At 39.8% G+C, this 24,193-nt stretch overlaps 1 protein-coding gene across 12 annotated transcripts in view; it reads right to left on the bottom strand.

Annotated features, from left to right (window-relative positions):
* The window catches only part of PDE4D (phosphodiesterase 4D), a 1,583,646-nt gene that overhangs the window by 151,302 nt on the left and 1,408,151 nt on the right, over nt 1-24,193 (bottom strand). The window contains exon 6 of one of the 12 annotated variants that reach the window (XM_069556490.1): nt 6,282-6,922. The exons of the other annotated variants lie outside the window; for them this stretch is intronic. Coding sequence (XP_069412591.1) covers nt 6,822-6,922 — 101 coding nt within the window. The 3' untranslated portion in view covers nt 6,282-6,821. Of the gene's footprint in view, nt 1-6,281; nt 6,923-24,193 lie in introns of those variants that run through there. 12 annotated transcript variants of the gene reach the window in all.

Below are 24,193 nucleotides of genomic sequence, written 5' to 3'. Positions count from 1 at the left end.
TGATAAATCAGCAGCCTCTGATACTTTTCCAAAACCATATTTACTCAGCTCTCCGGGCTATTCATGCAATCGTTCAACCAGTTAGGTAGTGAGTGCAGGGGCTGGAGCTTCATAGGTGAGTAAGACACAGATTTCAGCCTCAGGAGGAACTGGTACATTAGAGAAAACTGGTAATACACCTAATGTTGGGACGTTATATGATGAGAGAGGTATGTGCATGATTATATGGAAATATGGAGGAGAAAAGCTTAAACTCAAGAGGAAGCCAGGAATTGCCAGCTTAAAGGGCAAGGAGGGACCCTCTGTTTTCTGTAAGAGGTGAGGGTGGGAAGACTTCCAAGGGTGGTGGAACAGCTTATGCAAAAGCTACAGAGTTATGGGAGAAGAGAGCTTCATCAGGAAACCACAAACTGTGGGCTGGAATCCAGGGAAGAACAGGATGGAAAGAAGGAGCCTGAAAAAATTTCAATGTAAGCAGACCTTGAGGGGAAGGTGGAAGAAAGGCATTCATACTAACTGAGCATTTATTTGTGTGTGTTAGTCGCTCAGTCGTGTCCAGCTCTTTGTGACCCCGTGGATTGTAGCCTAACAGGCTCCTCTGTCCATGGAATTCTTCAGGCAAGAATACAGCAGTGGGTTGCCATTCTCTTCCCCAGGGGGTATTCCTGACCCAGGGATCAAACCCTGTTCTCCTGCATTGCAGGCAGATTCTTTACCATCTGAGCCACCAGGGAAGCCTTTATTTGGTACCAGACTTCTTATAATTGCTATCTTCTATGATTATTCCAATAATCTTCTAACAATACCTGTTGCTCCATCCATTCTGACGAGGAAACAGAAGACCGAGAAAGGTTGTATACCTGGGCTGAGCCACAACTGGAGATCAGGTGCATCTGATACTAAAGCCCTTGGCCATTCTGTCAGGACACTGGAAGGTAAAGAAGTCTAAATCTTCCCTGGAAGACACTGAGGACTCTGATGGATATAAGCAGGAGACAGATACAACCAGAACTGCATTTTAGGAAAAAATTACTCTGACAGTTACATGCAGGAGGGGTAACTAGAGACAGGGAGAACCTCAAGGAAGCTTTCCCCAAAGGACAGAGAAACATTTTTCTTTCTTCTTGTTCTTCTTGCAAAAAGGTCAGTGTCTCATGGCTCCTATGGAAAAGCTGAGGTTTCCTCAGGCCTCAGTTTTGCCCTACTTGCATTTATGTTTAGAAACACGCACGTGTGAAATGTCAGTTACAAAACTGATGACAATGGATCCTGGAAACCCCGATCCATCTTAGAGGGGAGCAGGGTTGGGGAAGGAGTACAAGGGCAAAAGAGTAGTAAATTTCCACAGTTGAGAAACACAGAATGTATACAGGTGTCGCCCCATGAATGGTCAGGCTGGCAGAGACATTCATTCTTCTAAGGGCAACAGCTGGAGATGCTGGGAAAAGATGAAGCAGCTGCAACTTGCACTGATGTAATTAATGCCAAAGGTTATACTCCTGTTAAGTGATCCTGCCGCTTTAGAAGTTTGAGGCGATGGCTGGCCTCAGAGCTTTCTTTAGCCGTATGTCTCAGTGTAGCTATATATAAAGTCAAGTCATGTTCTGCAAACTGAGTCTAGTTAAAGAACTCAGGAGTGGGGGTGGGGGGGGCTGGATTGGGATCTACACTCTGGGCTGGTGGAGTTAATTTACTTCTTGAATTGAAAATCTGAGTGGATTCCCTGGCAATTCCGTGGAGTGGTTAGGACTCCACAACTTCACTGCTGAGGGCATGGGTTCAATCCCAGGTTGGGGACTAAGATCCTGAAAACAGCACTGGGCAGCCAATTTAAAAAAAAAAATGATGGTTGTTATAATGTCTCCTTGGGTTGAAAATACAGACTTTTTAAGATATACATTCATTAAAAATTTTAATTGGAGGATAATTGTTTTACAATATTGTGTTGGTTTCTGCTATATGTCAACATGAATCAGTCATTGGTATACATATGCCCATCTCTCTTAAATCTCCCTCCCACCTCCTAACCCTCTAGGTTATCACAGAGCAACTGATTTGAACTTCCTGCATCATACAGCAAATTTGCATGGGCTATCTGTTTTACATATATATCTGATAATTTATATATTTCCATGCTACATGCTACTCTCTCAATTCGTCCCACCCTCTTCTTCCCCACTGTGACCACAAGTCTGTTCTCTATGTCTGACTCCACTGCCTCCCTGCAAATAGGTCCTCTGTACCATCTTTCTAGATTCTATATATATGCATTAATCTATGATATTTGTTTTTCTCTGACTTATTTCACTTTGGATATATATTCATTTTGTAATGAAAAAGGTAAACCAAAAATCAGAGTACTGAAGTTCTTAACACTTAGTCCTAAGCTGTAGTCCAGAAGGCTAGAGATTGGTTTTGAAAGAATTAGAAAATTAAACATTTTTTTCAGTGAAAATTTTGCTCCTTGATCTTTTTCAGAAATATATATTCTGTTGTATACATATAGCATGTACACAGATATCTATCTGTATCCTTTAACAGGTGAAAGTGTCTGCACCAGATGGTAAACATTTTGAAATGACAAGCAAACATTCTTATCTTCAATATATGATTACAGGAACTGAAGCAGTAATAATATTCCTTGATGTGATTCTGTCAGAAAAGTTAAAACCTTTACCAGATTTACATCTTAGGGCCAAGGAAATAGTCATTGTCTGAAGACTGCGAAAGTCTGACTAGATTCCTTTAAAGGGAAACTTTGTTCCTTTGAAGGTAAAAATTATACCTATACATACATGTCCTATTTGTAAAATCAGAAAGAATCTTTCTCCATCTATAAGTACAAGAAGTTTATACATACTATAAGTGGGTATTTTACTTATGGGGTGGGAGGAAATTTTCAGAAGTTTCAGGATTTACAGGTAGGAGGAAAATGCAATATAGCTGGTAGACTAAAAAGATAACCTATTTGGTGATTTGGTGATTTTTGAACTCTTAATAAAACACATTTCCTACAAATGCTATTACTTGAAAATTCACAGTTAGGTAATAACTTATTTGCACTTACAAGTGAAATATCCCCCAAAGTAAATTATACCACTGTCTAAATAATCTTTCAGTTCTTTTTCTGTAGCTAACCTGCTTGCCCAAGTAAGTTGTGAGGGCAATTTCAGGATGTTCACCCTCAAAACCACCTTTAAAAAGTACTTTAGGCGATACCTGTAATTCACTGATAAGGCCCCGAGAGGTAAAATAATTTGTCCAAGTCACAAAGCCACAATAATCTCTCATTAACAAAATCACGACTACGGACAACTTCAGGATCTTATGTTTTGGTGTTTTGTTGGTTCGGAGGCAGTTCCTGAGGGCTCTTGTCCTAGAAAGTAAACGTGGTAAAGAGGCAGAAAGGTGGGTCTCATGGCCCCTGGCCCCACTTCATCTCAAGCAGTCCTCTGTGTTACACAGAGTTATATACTGGGCTTCTTTCTGAAAAACACTGATTTGAAGAAAGACATCTTCTTCTGAATGAAAGTTTCAAGTGAGTACATGCTGGACCTTGCTGATATATTGGCCAAGTGGAAGAGAAGATGACCTGACGTCTGTGGCCACTCTACACACTCCAGAAGGCCAATCTGTCCTACTCATCTTGGATTTTCCCTCAGAATCTGACTTGGTATTCTGGGGGCTAACTGACAGAGAGTCTCAACGTTCTTGTAGTTATTATACCTTCAAGGGCTCCCTTCTGACCTCAGACAGCTTTCTAATTATCTCCTTGTTTTCTTCCAAGGACCCATGGGGTGTGGTTAGCTTGGGGCACTTAAGGCCAGCCTGACTTTTTGGTGACATACCTACTTTCAGGTTAGGGATACAATCTCCCAAACTGGACCCACCCGGCTGTTTTTGTACAAGCCTAGAAACTCATGTGACTGACTGACTGGATTGATAATAACTGCAGGGAAAATGGTAAGAGATAGCAAAAGTAACTATGATGAAATGACAAGGTCACAGAATTCCTGACGTGCAAGGAAGGTAAATGTGCAAGCATGCACTCACATCCCTGGGTCAGGGAGATCCCCTGGAAAAGGGAATGGCAATCCCCTCCCCAGTATTCTTGCCTGGAGAATCCCATGGATGGAGGAGCCTGGTGGGCTATGGTCCACAGGGTCGCAAAGAGTTGGGTCGCAAAGACTGAAGTGACTTAGCACACAGCACACAAGAAAGGTAAATGAGTTCAACTTGGTTTTCCACTTGTCTCCTTAGAAATTTTTATGATTACTTTCTCTCGTCTTTAGTTTTCTATTTTACTCCTGAGATGTATTTTATCTTCTCCTACATATAAGGAGGCTCCAAATTTAGTTTCCTTTCTTCTCAGCCTCCAAGCTCTCCAACCTCATATTTCTTTCTCTTTCAATTCTAATCACAAATAAGGTCACGTAGGCTTACAATCGGAGAAGGCAATGGCACCCCACTCCAGTACTCCTGCCTGGAAAATCCCATGGACGGAGGAGCCTGGAAGGCTGCTGCAGTCCATGGGGTCGCTGAGGGTTGGACACAACTGAGCAACTTCACTTTCACTTTTCACTTGCATGCATTGGAGAAGGAAATGGCAACCCACTCCAGTGTTCTTGCCTGGAGAACCCCAGGGATAGGGGAGCCTGGTGGGCTGCCGTGACAGGACTGAAGTGACTTAGCAGTTTAGCAGCAGGCTTACAATTGTCCCGGACTGTGTAGTATTTCCATATCAAAGCAAACTTGAAGTTGTAATCTTCCTGTTTAAACAGTTGAAAAATAAAACTTTTCACAGTTTTATTGGGGGAAAACCTGATCTCAGGCAGTTAGTGACTAAATGACTTGCCTTCTGGCTAAGTTCTGCCTAAAGGTGGGCCCTTTCTGTGTAGAAACCACATCATTTAGTGGCTTTTAAGCAGAGTCGGGGGGCGGGGTCTGAGAAAAGTTTTGTATTAACACTTTCCTAATGTATATTTTCACTTCATTGAGTATTTTTAAACACTTTGCTTCTCCTATCATGAGGACCAAAATTTCTGGCAGTGATCACCGCAATTAAGCAATCTTCCATAGAATAAGACTTTAAAAAGTCGGTTTCTCAATCCTCAGAAGTCTTTCTTGAAGGTATTTGCTTGAGGAATCTGGAAGATTTTTTTTTCCAATAGAAAGTATTTCATAATGGTTATAAAAATGATCTGGAAGTAATGGATTATTGGGGGGTTACATGGGAATATAAATAAAGTAGGATTGGGAAACATGTTCTAAAATTTATATTCCTTAAAAAAAAAACCTTAGTGTCTAGAGAGGCACTAAGTTACTTTTCCTTCCCTTTCTTTCCCCTCATCTCCTCCTTTCTTTCCCTCTCTTCCTTTTCTTCCTCCCTCCCCTATCCTTCTTAGAACTCTGTCTTCAGTTATCTCCCAACATTTATTCAAATTCAAACTCCAGTCAATTTGATTCCCTTTTACAGTAAGAGTTCCATTTTGAAGACAACTAAATTTAAATGTCACCATCAATAAATCAACTAAAGGATGAAGGAAATTTATAGCATGAGCAGAGAAATTGATTTAGCATAGGGATTAAGAGGTTACTGAGTCAGCCACACGCAGTCTGGCCTCCAGCTCCACCACCTACATCCTTGTGAGAGTTGAAGTAAACCACACATCCTCCTATGAACAACCAGTAACACTACCTGTCTCCAAGGGTAATTGTGAAGATTAAATGATAATGTGTTCATTAAAACTTAGATATGCCTGGAACATGGTAAGTACTCAAAGTAATTAGCATAGTATGACAAAACATTATATCTTATACTACTCATATCATTGCAAAGTGATAAAACAAAGGACACTCCCAGTATTCCACCTAATTCTGCAAATGAGCATCTATTTAAGTGCTTCTAGCATGTTTACAATTATTTCACTCCAATTGACATTTTGTAAAAAACTATTTGATGCCCCTACTAATTTAGATCTTAGTATCCTTGGGTTGGGGAGATCCCCTGGAGAAAAAAATGGCAACCCACTCCAGTATTTTTGCCTGGGAAATCTCATGGTCAGAAGAGCCTAGTGGGCTACAGTCTATGGGGTCACAAAGAGTGGGACACAACTGAGCAACTAAACATCAACAATCAAGAATGAATTGGCAGGCTTTGAACTTGGGGGAGGTGAAAGAATTCTCCAAGGTTGATGTTGGTTCGCTGCTTGTCACAGCATGTACCTCCATCCCTGAAGCTGGCAAGCAAAGCAGAATTAGGCAAAGGTACTTCAACTCACTCATGATCAAATACTTTCACTTTTATTATAGAGGTTCGCCACATGTCTTGAAGATTGGAAATTCAAAACAAGAAAAAGAGGAACCATAAGGAACTTCTCTATGGTTTATAAAAGGAAAATATATTTTTTATTCTCTTATTCTTAACCTAGATGGCTAGTTGTGTAGAAATGTACAGATGCTGTGGGTCAGGTGATGTGAGTTCTGGCCACTGACCAGCTATGACCACTGACTACTCGGCTGAGTCACTAGCCTTGTCTCTAAAGCTGGACCTTGCATTGATGATCAGTGAGATCCGTTCTTGCCCTAACAGCCTGTTAGTTCACACCAAGTACTTTTCCAGATGAACTAGAAGACTGTAAATTGTATCCTCAGGGAAGACAAAACAAGACCAAAAAAAAAAATCAAGGAATATTATTCCTCAAGCTGTTTAATGAGAAAAAAAGATGGGTAGTGCTTTGAATGTTAATCTTCATGATAATTTAATAATGAAATGATAGTTTAATAATGAAATGATTGCCCGTAACAGGGCTTTATGTGTCTTAAACAAGAATTTTTGAGCACTGAGTGTATAAAGTTGATACATCTAGGTGTCCTGGACTTTGACAAAGTTTGGCTTCAATAAAGTCTATCCTGCAGCAACCTGCAAGCAAGCAGACAGGCAAGAAAAATGCAGATTTAATGTAAATTATTTAAAAGGTGATATATAAGTCACATCAAAACAAATGATCTGCCTAGTTAGACTGACCAACCTGGGGTTATAATTTAAATAGTTGATATGTTTAACAGAGATCTTCAGATTGCCCTGTTAGAGACCTTTCCCCTTTAACAATTAAAAGTTGGGAAAAAAATAAAATACTCGTATCCAGAAGCTACTTTTTGTTGTTGCTGTTATTTTATAGATGTCTTTGCTTTTTTAAAGAGATGTGAAGATATAGGTTTTTATTACAGAATATATATATACCATTAAAGATAGGAAATTAGAAAATGTAAGAAAAAACATTTTTAATCTTAAAAAATAAGGTGGATGAGGGAATGCCCATTTTAAAGTAGAAGGATGTTTTTGGCACTCTCCAATATGGTCTCATTTAACCTCTGCAATAATCCCTGATATTATCACCATTCTATGTGACAGATTATACAAATGAGGCTCATGGATGGCCAGTGATTTTCCCGAATTTACCCAGTAAATAAATTAGGGAGGTGGATTTCAACCTAGGTTTGCCAGGCTCCCAAATTCATCCTCTTCCTACTCTTTCAGGCTTCCTCTCATTCTCAGTGCTTGTCTGGAATTGGGCTTAGGGTGAGATGGGTGGGGGCAGAATGGGGAGTCCCAGTTCACATCTGATGGGCTGGGATTATGAGAAAATAATACTATAAGATTTATCGACCAGCTTGAGTTACTAAAAATGCACATCCATCTTCCCAGTATGGTTTTTAGAAAATCAGATTCCCAATGAAAACCCTTCCTAGAGATATAAGAAATCTACTGAATTAAGGTAGAAAAACATGATGCCAGAGATGCAAAGGCTAAAAGATATCTTCTATCTAATGATATTAAGCCTTAACTGAAACCTACTGATTGCACTCACACAATTCCACGTCCAGGCAAATTATGCAGAGTTTCTAATGAGTATAAATATATTCATTTAGTTAATTAAATATATTTAAGAAAAAATTAAAATATATGCCTGAAAGACAATTTTAATAGGTGTAAAAAAACCAAAATCCTGTTCTTACTGAAAAAAACAATACTGAAAAAAAACTGCAGGAAGCTTTTTCCCCCCTAATGGTAACTTTTGAAATACTAACTTAATACTGTTAAACACTTTATCATTATGTTTTTAAAAGGTTTCTAGAAAATACGTATTTTGCTTATATACACAATGTATTTTTGTAATGCCCAAGATACTGTTAGCATTTGATCCTTGCTAGAACACATTTTGAATTTTGAAGAATGAGCTTTATTTATTAAAAGTTTTTTCAATTTAAAAAAAACAGTTCTAGGCATGAGGGGTAATTGCTACAGGATAGAAATGTAACATGTCCAAGCCACTGAAGAGAGTCATTTCTTTAAAGGAAGACGATGAATTAGTTGTTTCATCAAGAAATGGAAGTGGCCTGACTCTCTTCCAAATCAAATAATGCAGACCAGTGCAAAGTATTGAAGGAGTTTTGATACTTTTATTTCCAAACTGGATTTGGAGAGTTTCTCCTTATTCAGATTCTGGTGAGAGTGGAGCAGTACTTAACCTGATAAAATAATTAGATAAGGCTTTCTATAGAAAAACTGCAGAAAACTATCGCCTATTTTTTATTTCCTGAGTAAAAATTTACTTGAATGAAATAAATAGCAAAGGATATGCTTGAGTTAGAATTAAATTCCCCTTGAACAGTGCTTTCACATCTCTGACCATGATATCAAGAGTTCCATATAAAATTTTAAAAATCAATCGTCTTTGATACCTCTGTTTCAAATATTCCTTACAACACAAGAAAAGAAATACTTCTCATGAGTTTTCAGTTGGACTGGGGGAGACTTTTTAAACTAAAATGTTGTTTAAACCTTCAAGTCATTCCTAAGATGGATTCAGTTTTGAACAAGCTGATAAAATTAATTGCTGGTCCAAGCTGCCAATATTTTTCAATGAGTTGGGCAGCAGTATGACTGAACTGGCTTAACTGGAACACAGTGTTAGTGATTTGTAATCTCATCTTGAGTGTGACTCCTGAAGATCACAAGTTTTGACACCGTTAAATCTCCAGTCCTTTAATGATTCTCTGAAAATACGGCTTTTAGAATTTCTTAAAGTCCTGTTTTTGTCTCCACAATTCTAATTGGCTCTATAAATATTTATAACTAAATTTGAGAGCTTTAATTTAGCAACTATAATTTTTAACATTGGTTTCTTTTGCCAAAATTTCTATGCTTCTCTCCAACAATGTCCAGTGAGATGTGGTATTTATTTTTTTCCCATAAACTTCTACTATTTGAAGAGGTTTTTCTTGGCCTTCCCATTCTCTAGTCTTCATAATCTTTCAATAAGAGACCAGTTACAAATATCACCCACAGTAAATTACGTTAGGCCACCAGTGTGCAATTTATGGGCATGAGGGGATTTTCGAGAATGTCTTCCTAACTCAGCAGCCACTTGCATCATTTATATCTGAGTTATTTCCTGTTTTTTCTTAGTAGAGGGATGATGAATACTCAAGCCAATAATCTTTACGAGGTGATTTAGTCATGTCATTAATGGAGGTATCTAGAAAAATAAATGGATTTTCCTCAATTGCTGGCTCTTACTTTCCTGGAATTTTGGTGGCAGTGACTTTAGAGCCCTGGTTCTACAATGTACAGACTGTGGGCCCTAATTCTAGTTGAAAGGAGAGGAGAAAATTATATTTGACAAGTCGGGGGCGGGGGGAAAGCCTATTTACAAAACCTGAAGGAGACTTTTCTGTTTACTTTTTACTGTAACTCCCCAAATACTGTCTAAACCCTCAAATTACTCCTCTAAGTTTCTGGGTCTCATCTGTATCATGGAGATAAGGACAGAGCTGAACCTCACGTGGAGGAAAGGGAGGATTCACAACGCAGGCAGAGAGCACAGCCTGGCACCTGTACAGGAAGCTCTCAATACAAGTTATTTATTATTTTAATTAGATGCTCCTTGTAGTTTACATGTAACCTATTCTCCCTGGAATAAATCCATCCCCAATGAAGATTTTTAAAAGGAATTCCATAGATGATAGGTTATTCAATATATCCATCACAAAGATCTACGGGAAATAAAACCATTTACCAAAATACATGTGTACCTATATACTATAATGTATAAAAATACATAGTATATAAAGTAAGTACATATATGTATATGTTTTTTAAAGTTGTTCTAAACAGCAGGAAAAATGTTTCTATTACCCAAAAGCGACACACGATCCAAAAGCACCAATGATGTTTAACTATTGTTCAGAGGAAAAGCTGTTCAATATCAGGCTGTATTGCTTTTGCCCAGCATGGGCCGGGGCATGAGGATCACGTGTAAGAAATGCCAGACCTGTTTGAGTAATAATGGTAGTAATCATTGCCTAAACTTGGCCATCATCAGTTTTCCTAGAATTTGATGCTATGAGGTGTGAATTATTCCCCTCCTCCTTTTCTTTAAGAGTACCCTTTACCTTAAGAATACCATTTTCTCTTAAACTAACACACATCTGTAGGCTTAACTAAACAGAAAAGCAAACAGAACTAGATGCACAAATGATCATCTAAGTGAATGCTCTGCATTTGAGTGCAAAGCCAATTCCAAACACAGTTTGATCAATAGTAAGTACTTCCTCTTAATCATTTAGGGATGGACAGGAATTGCCAAGCCCTCCTTCCTGTAGTATTTAGTTCTGCCACTAAGAGACCAAGTTCTTTCAGGTGCTATCTTATTTGGAATTTAATTTGTCCTAATATTCCTCCAAGAGCTATTACAGCACCCCACATCAGTGTATTCCAGCCAACTCCCAAACCATGGAGAAGCTGGCTGCAGCATCAAGCAACACTATCAAACTTACCAGGGAACCCTGGAGTAGGAATTTCAGGTACAAGGTACAGCTTAGGACAAAAAGAGGTTTTATGACCTTGAATGATTACTGGGATGGGGATTTAGGAAAATTGTAGAGTCTGGAAAAATAGTTCTTAAGATTTTCGCGTTAGGGTTCTAGGACAGGTTCTCTGTGGTCGTGCAGGTGAGTTAAAAGACAAGAGTAAAACGTGTGTAAAATAGAGAGCTAGTGGGAAGCTGCAGTGTAACACAGGGAGCTCAGCTCAGTGCTCTGTGATGACCTAGAGGGACCGGATGGAGGATGGAAGGGAAGCTCTAGAGGGGAGGGATATATTACACCTATAGCTGATTCAAGTTGTTGTACAGGAGAAACTAACACAACATTGTAAAGCAATTAACTTCTAACTAAAAAAATAAAAATTAAAAAAAAAAAAAAGACAAGAGTAAACTTCATCTTTCCCCACCTCTTTGAATTTTTCTTGCCAACATATTTGGAATCAAGCCTGACAACAACTCAGAATGGCTTGGCAGAGCTGTCCAAAAGGAAGCATCTTGCAAAACAAATGAGAAGCAAACTCATTCATACAGATTTTTCTTTTAAACCTGAATATCCTTTTTTATGCCATCTCAGCAATTAGTTGGAAGTCTTCAGGTGAAATCCTGACTCTGAGGGTTTAAAATGCAAGTGCCAAAATTACTCCAGCCAGGGCTACACAAGAGGCCCCAGGCATTTCAAATTTGAATGAATGTTTTGGGAATCTAGCAGGCTTAAGGGATTAGTCTAGAGTCCCACCACGTGGGAGGTCCAAATTCAGAGCCTTGGAGCTGGAAGGAAGATGTTACAGTTCTGTTGGTGGAGGAAGAGGAGCCAGTGCTGCCTTTCAAAGAAAGAGACCTTTTCTGGGTGGGACAGCAGGAGGGAAGAAAGCCAGGAAGTTCTGCAGGAAGATCATCACAAACAGCACAACAGAAGAAATAGCTTTTGGCCTAAACTTGCTCAGTCTTCGCAATTGGTGACATGCGTCTGGAATCTTCTCAGAACACCCAGTTTGCTCAACATAAGTATTTATTTTTCCAGGAGATTCCAGGAGCATGGGCAGTCTGACTGAGTTTCTTCTGAACTGCCACTCTCAGAGAATTTTCCCTTCATATCATATACTTCAGCTTGGAATTTTCTATTCAGTTCTGTGATTTTTTGATTAATACTGGCCCCACTTCCAGTCTGTGATTACAGGGACTAAGACCAGGAAGAAAGCCTCTTTTGATCATCACTGGATCCCAAAAGTGTTGCCTAGGTCTGGCACATGTAAGACAACCAAGAAATTATTTTTAAAAAATGTTGTCCAAGTTGTTAAATAGAGCAGGTCTGGAGATCTAACCCCAAAGCAGGCAATTCATATGCTCACAGGTCATCAATACACAGGAATAAAAAGTTGTCCAATTATATTTATAAATGTGTAGGTTCTATTCACTTGTAATTATAAATGAGAAATTGCAAGTAAGGTGTTAGGAGATGAAAAAAAAATGCACCTACAGATGGTTTGAAGTAAAACTGAGGCTAGAGAAGCTATGGCAAGCCACGTACAAGCAGGGACAACAAAAAAGCAGAGATGAATCTAGAAAAAGAAACACTAGATACACAAGCAAGCAAGCAAGCATACACACAACAGTCTCAAGAAAGATACTATACATCCTATAGGCAAAAGAGGAAGTTACAGTTCTCTAGAATGGTGACAATTCCTCAAAACTTTAACTGTCATTCATGGAAGAGTGACTTTTATTTTGACCTAGTTATTTTTGATAACCAAGCCAATCTGATGGGAATGTTACCATATGCTGATGTGAGACTTTTGTGAATTACTGTGTGACGAGAAGACGCTTGCTGTTTGTCAGTAGCTTGGGAATCTGGAGTCCTTTCTTGGAACTCACAGAGTGTTGCCAGGAAAAAGTCATCAAATAGCTTTGAGTCAAGGAAATGATACTCTTCTGTCCCATACTGGCTGAGTGAAAATATGGTCACTTGAATAAAGTATAATTGTGTTCTAATACTACATGGTGTTCCCCTCAGCATTTCTGAAATTGAATTACACACAGGAATTCTACTTATCTCGGATCTCACAGTTCTGGGGTCAGTTTCTATCTACTGTCTGGAGTTCACTTCCTGGTAGTGATCAGAGCAAGGGGCATTATCTTTTTCTAGTCACTAGAGACTATCTGGAATTCAGCAAAAACCTAATTTGTGAGATCCCTGGCAAAAATGAAATTCTTTTTTATAATCCCTTTATTATCCCAGACAGTACTCCTCATGTATGGGAGCAGAGGGACACAGGCTCTTGAACATATCTTTGCCTTGTCTTGTGCTTAAAACTGGGCACCACTTCTAACTTACAGAGATGTTAGGAAAGCAGAGGCCAAAACATGACAGCTGGGGCAGGGCCTGGGCCTGGGAGAGACAGCAGCCTTCCTGCACTGAGGACTGAGAGGAGAGTGACACAGGATTAGGGAGCTGGGAAGAGGGGAAGGAAAGAGATGTTAGATAAGGAATGGGAGGTCACAGAGAAACAGGGAAGTGAGACATAAGATTGGAAAAAGCAGATGGTATAATGAAATGGGGATGCGAGGTGAGCACAGTGCAGAAGATAAGAAAAGGAGCAACTGTGGAAAACACTAAAGTGAACTTCAATGAAGTGAGACAGACAGCAGAATTTTGTTCAGGGTGTAGAATCTAAACTATAACTGCTAAGGTTTGAGTCCTAGCTCTACAGCTTTCCAGAGGTTCCAACTAAGAGAAATATCCTCAGTTTTCTTTTCCGTGGAATGATGGAACCATTCTACCTACTTCTTGGGCTGTTGGGAGAATTCACTGTGATCGTGTACGTCAAGTCTTAGTACTGTGCTTGGCAAAGAGCTTGTGTTACTATTACCAAGGTTTAAAGAGAAGGGATAGAACAAACCACACAATGAAAGAAGTAGGGAGAAGAGATATTTGAATAGTGGAAGAATGAAGAAGAAAGAAGTGAGCTTCTGCTAATGATGTTTAACCTTACTTTCCCAGAGGTGGCCAAAAAGTTCACTGGGATTTTCTGTAAGATGTCATGGAAAAGCTCAAACAAACTTTTTGGCCAACCCAATATAATCCAAGTTTCAATGCCCATTATATCATTTCTACCTGTTTTAATGACCCTCTGGAAAAACAAATATGTGCTGAATATGAATACCTTCTTAAAAGTATTTTTGTATTGAACTAACCTGCAGTAGTCTGCATTTCCTTATGAGTTGAAATTATTCCCTGGAAATGACTAAGATCAAGGCTACACAAAGCTAAGCCAGTCATCCGAAAAACCATTTGTTTATTTTCCCTTCCTCTTGACTGTATTGACTAGCCATTTGATGGAATTAGCTAAATTGACTGGTTATTTTGAAATGTGTTAACCCAGCTGTAGACAGTAGGGAAAACAGAGTCCCTTGTGTTCTCGGTGGTGTATCCTTCCAAGTTTCTCTCCACAACATAAACCACTTCCTTTTACTTGAGGTCATTTTGCTTTTCTCATTAGTCTCTCAGTCCAGGGGCTAGTGTTGAGTGCTGAGGCAGCTCTAAGTTCAAGACCATAAAACAACTCAACAGAATTGGCCCAAAGCACAAAAGGAAGGCTCTATGGAGTCATCCTTCTCCTCTCAAGAAAAGGAGGAGGAAAGTGGAGGGGTAGGGTAGCCAAAGTATGAAAAAAGATATCAAAGAGATCTAGTCTTACACTGGGGAGCAGGAACGAAAGCACCGCCCAAATCAGAAGGAAAAAACTCATTACACTCATCACAGAAATGCTCCAAGGTACACTTGGCACGGAGCTGTATGCTGGCAGATGACAGACACTCCGCGTTAGTATTTCCACAGGGCTGAATACATACTGTGCTCACAGACTCACTGGTGACCACGGGATGAGAGCCCAGCCCTCCCCGACCATGAGTAAGGCTACTCTTAAATGCCACTCAGAACAAATCTAAAGAGTTTTATCCTTTTCACAAAAACCTGTCCTTTTATAGAACCACCTGAGTTATTTACCATATTGGCCAATGGAACCACAGCCCAGTAATGGCGCTGCTTCTCATATTCTGATTCCGAAGTGTGACAATGGAGACCATCCATCACCCACTTCTTTCAAGCTATTCACTCCTAACAAAGGGTATAGCGAGTACAGTGTCATCCCACTTTCCCTTCCCGTGTGAGAAAAAAAAAAAGATTTTCACTGTTGGCATCAACTGCCCTGCCCTATGTTCTGCTTCTGAGGTCTCCTTAATTATCATTTTAAGAAGTCCTGAGAAGAAATATAAGAGGACTTTCTGGGGTCTAAGTCTACTGGACACACACAAGTGGAACATAATGGCCTCTTAAGCCCACACACTGTGAAGACACAGCATTGAACTGACATTGTGTTGTGTGGCTGTTTGAGAATAAAAATGCATAGACGACTATGTTTCATTAGAGTCATCCTAGAGGTTGCACTTTGGAGAAGGAAGTGGCAACCCACTCCAGGTTCTTGCCTGGAGAATCCCAGGGACGGGGGAGCCTGGTGGGCTGCCATCTATGGGGTCGCACAGAGTCGGACATGACTGAAGCGACTTAGCAGTAGCAGCAGAGGTTATACTAGAGGTCAGTTATGCTAGAGGTAGGTACAGGGATATGGGGAGACAGAGGAGAAGGGCCTGGTTCAACCTGGAGAAGGGAACAGGACTTAGATTTCAAGCATCACCTCACCCAAAGAAGGAGGGGAAGTGAGCAGAAAATTAAGAGAGGAAAGTGAGTTCCAGATGAGGAGAAGAGAACAGTCAGATGCAGAGAGTTATGAGACATGGTGTGCGTGTGGGTGGAAGAAGCCTCTGCTACTGAAAGAGTCAGGTGCCAGGGGCTGCCCAGAGAGGAGGCATGATGCATAGCGGGGCAGGGGCCTTGTGCGCCAACGCTGAGGAGATTCAGTTTCATCTCGTGACTGATAGAGGGTTTTATGACATTTGCTGAATGTCTCATTTTTCAACTACCTCTGGCTGTGCCCTGGAAGGCAGAGCTAAGGAGAGTACACCAGAGAAAGACTATTTAAGAAAGTGCTTCTCAAGTTTCATTTATAGTAAGAAATACATGGCAAAATGGTTGTTGTGTGTATGTATCTCAACATTTTCATAAAATAATACTTTTATTTTCAATTCAATTCTGTACCATATTTTTAAATAAAATGCTACACATAAACTGCGTAAACTTGGAGACCATACACCCATCCATGTTTTTATTTTACTTTCTAAATGTCTCTGAAACCTGTCCTCTCCTCTCCAGCTCAATAATATTTCTTAAGTCCAGGCACTTACCGGCTCTCCCTTGGACTACAGTAGGAGTGCCCAAAATATATATGTTTTTTACAACTGTATGGGTGTTTGGTCTCCAAGTTCCATTCTAGGATAAAAGTGCTTCTAACGGAGAGAAGAAAAACAGATTTGCAAAGAAATAGATGAATCCAGTTTTGAAAATAATGGAATATCAACAGGTATTGGAATCCTGCACAGGATGGGCAGTACAACTACTGAAGCACATGACAACATCTGGAGAATGCACTGAATGAGACAAGCAGTGAATCACACGCAGAAGACTCACGTTTAAGGCGGGGAGAGGGGCGCTGCGGCAGAAGGGGAGGAAGATCAATCATGAGCCATGGTGAAGAAGTATTCAGAGCAGCAAGAAGAAGACAGTGGCACCACCCGGAAGAGAATGGCTCCCAGTACAAAGGCAATGAGCAAAGATTTACTGAGTAAGTGAACGAGCAGACAGTGTCAGAGGAAAGCCTCTAAGGTAAGCAGGGAGAAGGTAAGTGGGAGCCCACTGGGACCGTGGTGAGAGCGGTGGGAACAGAGGGTCTGTGAGAAAGTCCCACTCCAATAGGCTGAGGAGTCTGCGAGATGAGGACGTGGGGCAGCTTGACTGCCTAGAACCTACTAAAGAATCAGTGAAGGAGGTGTTCCCAGACCTTGCTGTTGTTTGGTTTTGTATTGTTTTTAAGACTGAGAGAACATAAACAGGGAAAGAGCCAGAAGAAGTGAAGAAATCAAAGACTTGAGAAAAAGAAAGGAAATCGATGGAGCAAGGACCTACCTGGAGGTGCTGGGAGGAGAAAGGACCAAGAAGGAAAAGGGACACAACAACCGCTGAGACTGGAAACAGGGAAGAAAAGGCTGGGTCTGGATGGCAGGAAGAGGATGGAAAAGCTGGGAAAGCTCCTGTCCTGACAATGAGTTTCTTTTTTCCTTTTAAAAAATAATTTATATATATATATATATAATATAATTGAAGTATAGTTGACTTACAATATTTCAGGTACACAGCAAGGTGATTCAGTTATACGTATACACATAATTTTTCAGATTATTTTCCATTATGGGTTATTATAAGAGATTGACTATAGTTCCCTATGTTATACAGTAAGTCTTTGTTGCTTGCTGTATTATTATTTTTTTTTAATTAGAAATCTAGCATTGTATTCATATTGACGGTGTGTTTCTTCATTGAGCAAAAAGTGAAGTCATTTACTGAAAGTTGATGAGCAGTTGCTGGTTCAGGAGGCTTGAGAAAGGGGGATGAATTTTGGAATAAGCACCAGTGGGGCTGAGACAGGGAGCAGAACAAGGATGAAATGTCAGGTGAAACTGAGGGTCTAGCTGACATGAATGCCCTTGACTTTATCGGAATTCCAGCATGAAGCATTGTGACGTGGGATTTTTTTTCCCCCCAGGAGTTCTGATAAGGAAGTGGATGGGTTTCTCCCAAGAGGTATAAGAAGAGTATGGCAAAGAATTCGAGAGAAACTGAGAGGACAAGGAGGAGAGGCTGGGTAAGGGTTCATTTACTTAAAGGAGATTGGAATCTTCAAATTAGGGAACTGCCAGGAGAAGGCAATGGCACCCCACTCCAGTACTCTTGCCTGGAAAATCCCATGGACGGAGGAGCCTGGTAGGCTACAGTCCATGGGGTCGCTAAGAGTCGGACACGACTGAGCGACGTCACTTTCACTTTTCACTTTCATGCATTGGAGAAGGCAATGGCAACCCACTCCAGTGTTCTTGCCTGGAGAATCCCAGGGACGGGTGAGCCTGGTAGACTGCTGTCTATGGGGTCGCACAGAGTCGGACATGACTGAAGTGACTTGGCAGCAGCAGCAGGAAAAAATACTTTATTTCCCAATCTCCTTTGCAGCTAGAAGTGGCATGTGATGGGACCTGAGTCAAGGAGATGTACATAGAGGCATTACATGGGATTTCTAGGAAATCTCTTCTAAAGGAAGGTGTGTGCTGGTCTTCATTCATCTTGCTGGTGGCAATTTAGATATGATGGCCAGAGTTCTGGAAATCAATTTGGACCATGGAGACAAAGCCCATAATCTAGGGATGATGGAGGAATTATCTAAAGGAACCATAGGTCCCTAATGGTCTTAGAGCTTTCATTCCAGTTCTGGACTCCCCACTCTGGGTCTCTTTTATAGGAAAGAAATATAAATTTCTGTCTTGATTAAAGCATAACTTTTCAGGTCTCTTTCACTCACTGAACAAAATTCTGCTAAAACAGTGTCTATATATAGCAATTGGAACACAGGTAGGGCCGCCTTGGAAGAGAATATTAACCCTCCTCCATGTAAACCCTAAGCAGGAAACATAGTAAGTAAAGAAGTGTTGATCTTGTAGGAAGATTATAGACTGCTCTTTTTTTTTTTTTTTTTTTTTGCCACACAGAGTGGCATGCAAGATCTCAGTTCCCCCATCAGGGATGCAATCCACTCCCCCTGCAGTAGAATCATGGATTCTTAGCCCTGGGACCACCAGGGAAGCCCCTGCTCTTGATTTGGATGGAGAAGAAACAAAGTTAAAAGTTGGACTTCTTCCTTACATTTTAAAAAAATAAAGCAAAATAAAGCCATATGGATATTACTGGATTTTTTTGCTTGTAACATTAACCAGTCTTCTTTGTACCTTTTGTAAAGAGATGTTTTAAAATTAATGGCAACAGTAACACCCTGGATGACACAATTCCATTGTCTTATACTTTCCCCCCCACTCCCTGAAGGGTTAGAATTCCCATCAGTCAGCATAATATGGTTTAAGCCCAAGCCTAGTAAATCACTTGTATTGCATTGTTTTTAAAGTGACTAAACAGCTGTAGTTTTCAAGGTCAGCCGAATCATCTGCCCGGGTCACATGTGTTTCACATGTCAAGTAACGTATATGGGTTCCACTCCATACGGGGTTGTATGGAAAAAGACATTTGCAAACAAGTGATCTGAAGCTGTGTTTCCAAACAGCTGCTATGATTATGGGGGTAAGAGTGCCTACTGTAAACCATTTGAGTTTAGGACTATGTTTGCAATCCGTCAAAAAGAATATTCATTACAAATCACAAGGTTCAAACCAAAGTCAGTTTATGATCATAACGACACTCAGTTAAGTATTCAATCAGAATAAAAAGTAATAGCTGATAACTGTGATCATTATCACGATGAATTTGTTCAAATGCAAGTGGGAAGAACTGCACTGGGTAGAGAAACAATGCCAGACAAACACATAATTAAAATGAAACCTAAACAGCTAAAGAGAAAGGACTTCAAGTAAGGAGACTTGGCTAATCCTCTTCTAATTCTCACCCCAGGCAACACTGACTAGAAGCAAAAGACATCAATCCAGATGCTAATAACTCCCTTAACAAGCTTGAGTAATTGGTATCATGCAGACTGATGGAAGAGCAAGAGGATGACCTCAGACTCAAGGAGTTTAGGAACAGAACTTTCTTGATTTTTTTATAAATTTACATTTTAGCTCAGAGCATAGTTAGAGATGTCTGGCTCCAACAGAGGGAAGGAAAAGGGTATTGATTTTTGGGAGTCCTTCCTTCACTGGGTTCTCCTAACTCAAAAGAGATAACTGGTTTTGAATAGTGGCTCTAACAGTGAATTTTTACTGAGTTCTCATTATGTCCTTGATATGTGCTCCTCAAAAGCCCACAATGGGTCTCCTCATCCTGTTTATATTTACTCCTAGTGATCTCTCAGGTGTGATACATGCTGAATAAAGAAGACTGTCTTCTGACCATATAACTCCCCTGCAGGCTTCAAGGCTGATTTCTGTAAGCCAAACCCTAGACACCTCTAAGTCAGAAGAGCAGCACAGACAGGCATAGACAAATACCCGCTCCATTAAGTATGGGCTCCCTTTGAGCTGGAAAAGGCCTCTCAGATCTGAGTCACTTATACAGTCAAGTCCCTGAGCATGTTTCTGCCCCTAATATTTTGTTACTCTAGGCAACCATCAAGTCCACATGAAGACTTTTGCCAACTGGAGAGGATGACTAGCCAGGGGAGCCAGAATTTCAACTCTTTGTTGAAAACTCAAAACAGCAAATGGTGTCAAGGATAGCCTCCGAAGATCCACACTGGGAAAAGCAGAATTCATACAGTGATTGAGTGTATATTATGTTCACATCTTAGGGAAAGAGAACGAAAGAAAATAAAGGCCCATTAATCACAAGCATGCATTTTTAAACAGTGAAACATTATAAAAAGAGCTAGCTGGGTCCTTAGATAATATTCTCTAATATTCTCATGTTATTGAGGAAAAACCAGGTTTAATTACTGACCAAAGGTTAAACAGGAAGTTAGTGATGGATCTGGGATTATAGCTCTGCTCCCTAAACCCTGAGGTCATTGATCTTTCCGCAAGTTTCAGAAGCCCAGAGCCAGATGCAAAATGAAGGAATGTCAATAAATCACAAGCCATCACCTCTCTTTTGTAATACCAAATGGTCCTGGGTGAAAAGGGCTGTTTTGCTGGGATGCTGGAAGCAATCCTAAATCTCTGTGGTTTGGTGGTGATCATCCATTAACACTCCCATTATAAACTTCTGGCCAGGTGGGACATTTCATTAACTCTAAAGTATTTGGGAAATGTTCAAGGTCCATCACTACTTATTCTCTGAATCTGACCTTTGGTTCTATTGATTCTTATAACATTTATTTTCAGTGGCACAATCCTGAGACTAAGATTCATGGCGTCTTTCTTATATGTACAATTATATCTTGCCAAGCCCTTGGGGACGTGGGACCACATCTTATTCATTTCTGTTTCCCTGATGCCCAGAGCATAGAATTAAACAGGTTTCTGTGGACTGGTTAAAGATAACTCAGTATTAATTTTATTAGCTCTAGTAGTATAGTAACAACTTATCCAGAGATTAATTATCCAGAAATTCATACTATTCAACACCAGTAAGTAGATGAAAAAAACTCCAGAATACTCATTCAATGAATTTAAAGACATATTTGTTATACACATTAAATGTCCTAAAGTAAAGTAAAAGCTGTTGTGTCTGACCCTTTTTGACCCCATGGACTGTAGTCTTCAAGGCTCCTCTGTCCATGGGATTCTCCCGCAAGAACACTGGAGTGGGTAGCCATTTCCTCCTCCAGGTGATATTCCCAACCCAGGGATCGAACCCGGGTCTCCTACATTGCAGGCAGATTCTTTACTGTATGAGCCACCAAGCCTTTCCTCAAAACTGAATTGCCTCAAAACCCCACTTTTATTCTGAGTTAATTTGCTCTTATTTTAGGCTCAATGCAATGGCTCGGTAACCCAGTTTGCTAAGGATAAAGGAGCAGCAGGTCAGGTTAAAATGCCACTACGGCCAGGTTCAGTATCAACAAGAAGAGACCACTGGGAGCAGCGGATGGAAATTTAAAGTGCAGTAAAGTTTGGAATAAAAAGTCCACATATCATTAACAGCATCCATGAATGATAAATACAAAAGATCTGCATTGTGATGACCAGAGCCACTAAAAATGATTCAATGACTTAATGATTCAGCACATGCCTTTAAGGGATTAAGAATGAGCATAATACCTTTCAAAGATTTTCACTTCAAATAGTTAAAATAAGGTTACGGTCCTTGGTTTTCTAGAATATTTGACAAATGGAACATTTTCTTCTAAATGAAATGTAGGTAATTTAGGCACTGAGATAAATCAGCCTTCAATTCTACATTGGAATCAACTTATTTTTACCCTATATTTGCTGTTGTTGTTTAGTTGATAAGTTGTGCCTGACTCTCTGCGATTCCATGGACTGCAGCACACCAGGCTTCCCTGTCCTTCAGCATCTCCCGGGGTTTGTGCAAACTCACGTCCATTGAGTCGGTTATGCTATCCAATCATCTCATCCTGTGTCGCCCTCTTCTCTTCCTGCTCTCAATCCTTCCCAGCATCAGGGTCTTTTCCAAAGAGTCAGCTCTTCACATCAGGTGGCCAAAGTATTGGAGCTTCAGCATCACCCTTTCTAATGAACATTCAGGATTGATTTCCTTTAGGATTGACTCCTTGCAGTCTGAGGGACTCTTAAGAGTTTTCTCTGGCACCACAATTCGAAAGCATCAATTCTTCAGCACTCAGCCTTCTTTATGGTCCAACTTTCAGGTCCGTACATGACTACTAGAAAACCATATCTTTGACTACACGGACCTTTATCCTATATATAATCCTGTATTTCTTATGTATAACATTAGGGATTATAAGGATCATATCAAGGATTATTCATACATTTCAAAACCATTTTATGTCCACTCAATAAAATCATACAATTAGTAGTTACTAAATCCTTCACATGGGTCCTTCTTTCATCTTTTACAACTATCTCTTCCTTTATATTCCTAATACCCATACACTACACTCGGGCAGGGCCGTTACTGGACTTTATTCCTAAACACTGCTTTTCTCCTCCACTGGTCTCCAAACGCTTGATACTTTCCTCCTTCACTTTTTGGAACTTTTAAAAGATTCCCAAGTGATTCTAATGAACAGACAAGTTTGTGAACCACTATCCTAAAGGCTTGGCACACCATTCATTTGACTCTTAATTACAGTGGAACTAACTCCTTTGATGGCAGACATCAGTTGTCTGTGATGTCTGAGCTTAGCTTACTCTTTTAGTAAATATTTATTGTTCATGAAAGTATGGCCTCCTCCATTTTCACTTTCTCTATTTATTTATCAACTACTTGAGAATTCTTAGATGCCTTTCTTCCAGAAGACCTGTATCTAGCTTTGGATCTCCAGCAACGAGGGACTCCTGTTTTCTCTGCTCTTCTTTCAGAGATGCCATTAGCCGCTTGAGCAGACAGACACAAAGATGGTAGGTGGGAGTGGCCCTCTTAGCTTTACTTTTACTTTGTAAGGAAGCAACTCAGGGGATCTGACACATTTGTCTGATTTGAAAGCAGACTGGGCTCCATTTTGCACAAAAGGCATTTTAAATAGGCAGGTGTGACTACCCGAAATAACAACAAAACTTTGAACTTTTACAGAACATTTCATGGAACGGTATCAAAACAATTCAGCTCTTAAAGCCTTAGAAAGCTGATGGACAAAATATCCAACTGATATAGAAATAGGGATTGACTGTATTAACTCTGTTGTTTATTTGTTTCAAGTCCTCAAACAATGGGAAATGTGAGTAGAGAAAACTATTTTCTACAAACTATCTCCAAATGGTGATATTTAATTTTGAGACTCTTCTAGAAAATCTAATCCTTTTCTCTTAAAATGTTCACTCAAACTTTTGTTACCAATTCGCAGACATATATTTGTGTTCAGAACCTAATAATTTTTTTTTCCTTTTTTGACTTTAATTTGAGCCAGCACTAGGGAGATAGTGAACATAGGAAAGCCTTCCTAGCCTGCAGTGCTGCAGTCCATGGGGTCGCAAAGAGTTAGACATGACTAAGCAACTGAACAACAACAAAGTAGCTTCTATCTGATGCTCTAAATTAAAGAAGCCTATTAAACAAATTAATAAAAATGGAACTCACCTGTGGTGAGAGAGAAATTACTTCTCTGATTTTTTTTTTTAAATGAGGTATAGTTGATCTACAATATTGTATTTGTTTCAGATGTATAGCAACATAGATATAAATCTGATTCTTCTGGATAATATTACTGAAATGTGCGATTTTGTACCATGTTTCTAAAAAAAAAAAAAGACAAACCTAATCTTTTCCTGTTTGTCTCTTCACTGGCTTCTTCTACCCTTTTCCATCACATTCATTGCTGTGAGTTCAAGATTTCCAAGATTCACAGTGGGAACTGGGGTGTGTTCCCATTTTCCTGTATTTTAAATCGGTTGTAAAATAAATATTTGTTATGAGTGAAATATGTCTGAGGAATGTTTATCAGACTACAGTTTTTATTTAGTTTTGTCCTAGCGTATTACAATAGTGTTTTTTTTCCTTTAAAATTCCGCCCCATTTCAATGATTTCTTTGAAGTCTTGTTTTGACCAGCTGCTGAGCTT

Source organism: Ovis canadensis, chromosome 16 (assembly GCF_042477335.2).
Source record: "Ovis canadensis isolate MfBH-ARS-UI-01 breed Bighorn chromosome 16, ARS-UI_OviCan_v2, whole genome shotgun sequence".
NCBI lineage: Eukaryota > Metazoa > Chordata > Mammalia > Artiodactyla > Bovidae > Ovis > Ovis canadensis.
This window is presented reverse-complemented; position numbering and strand designations above follow the sequence as displayed.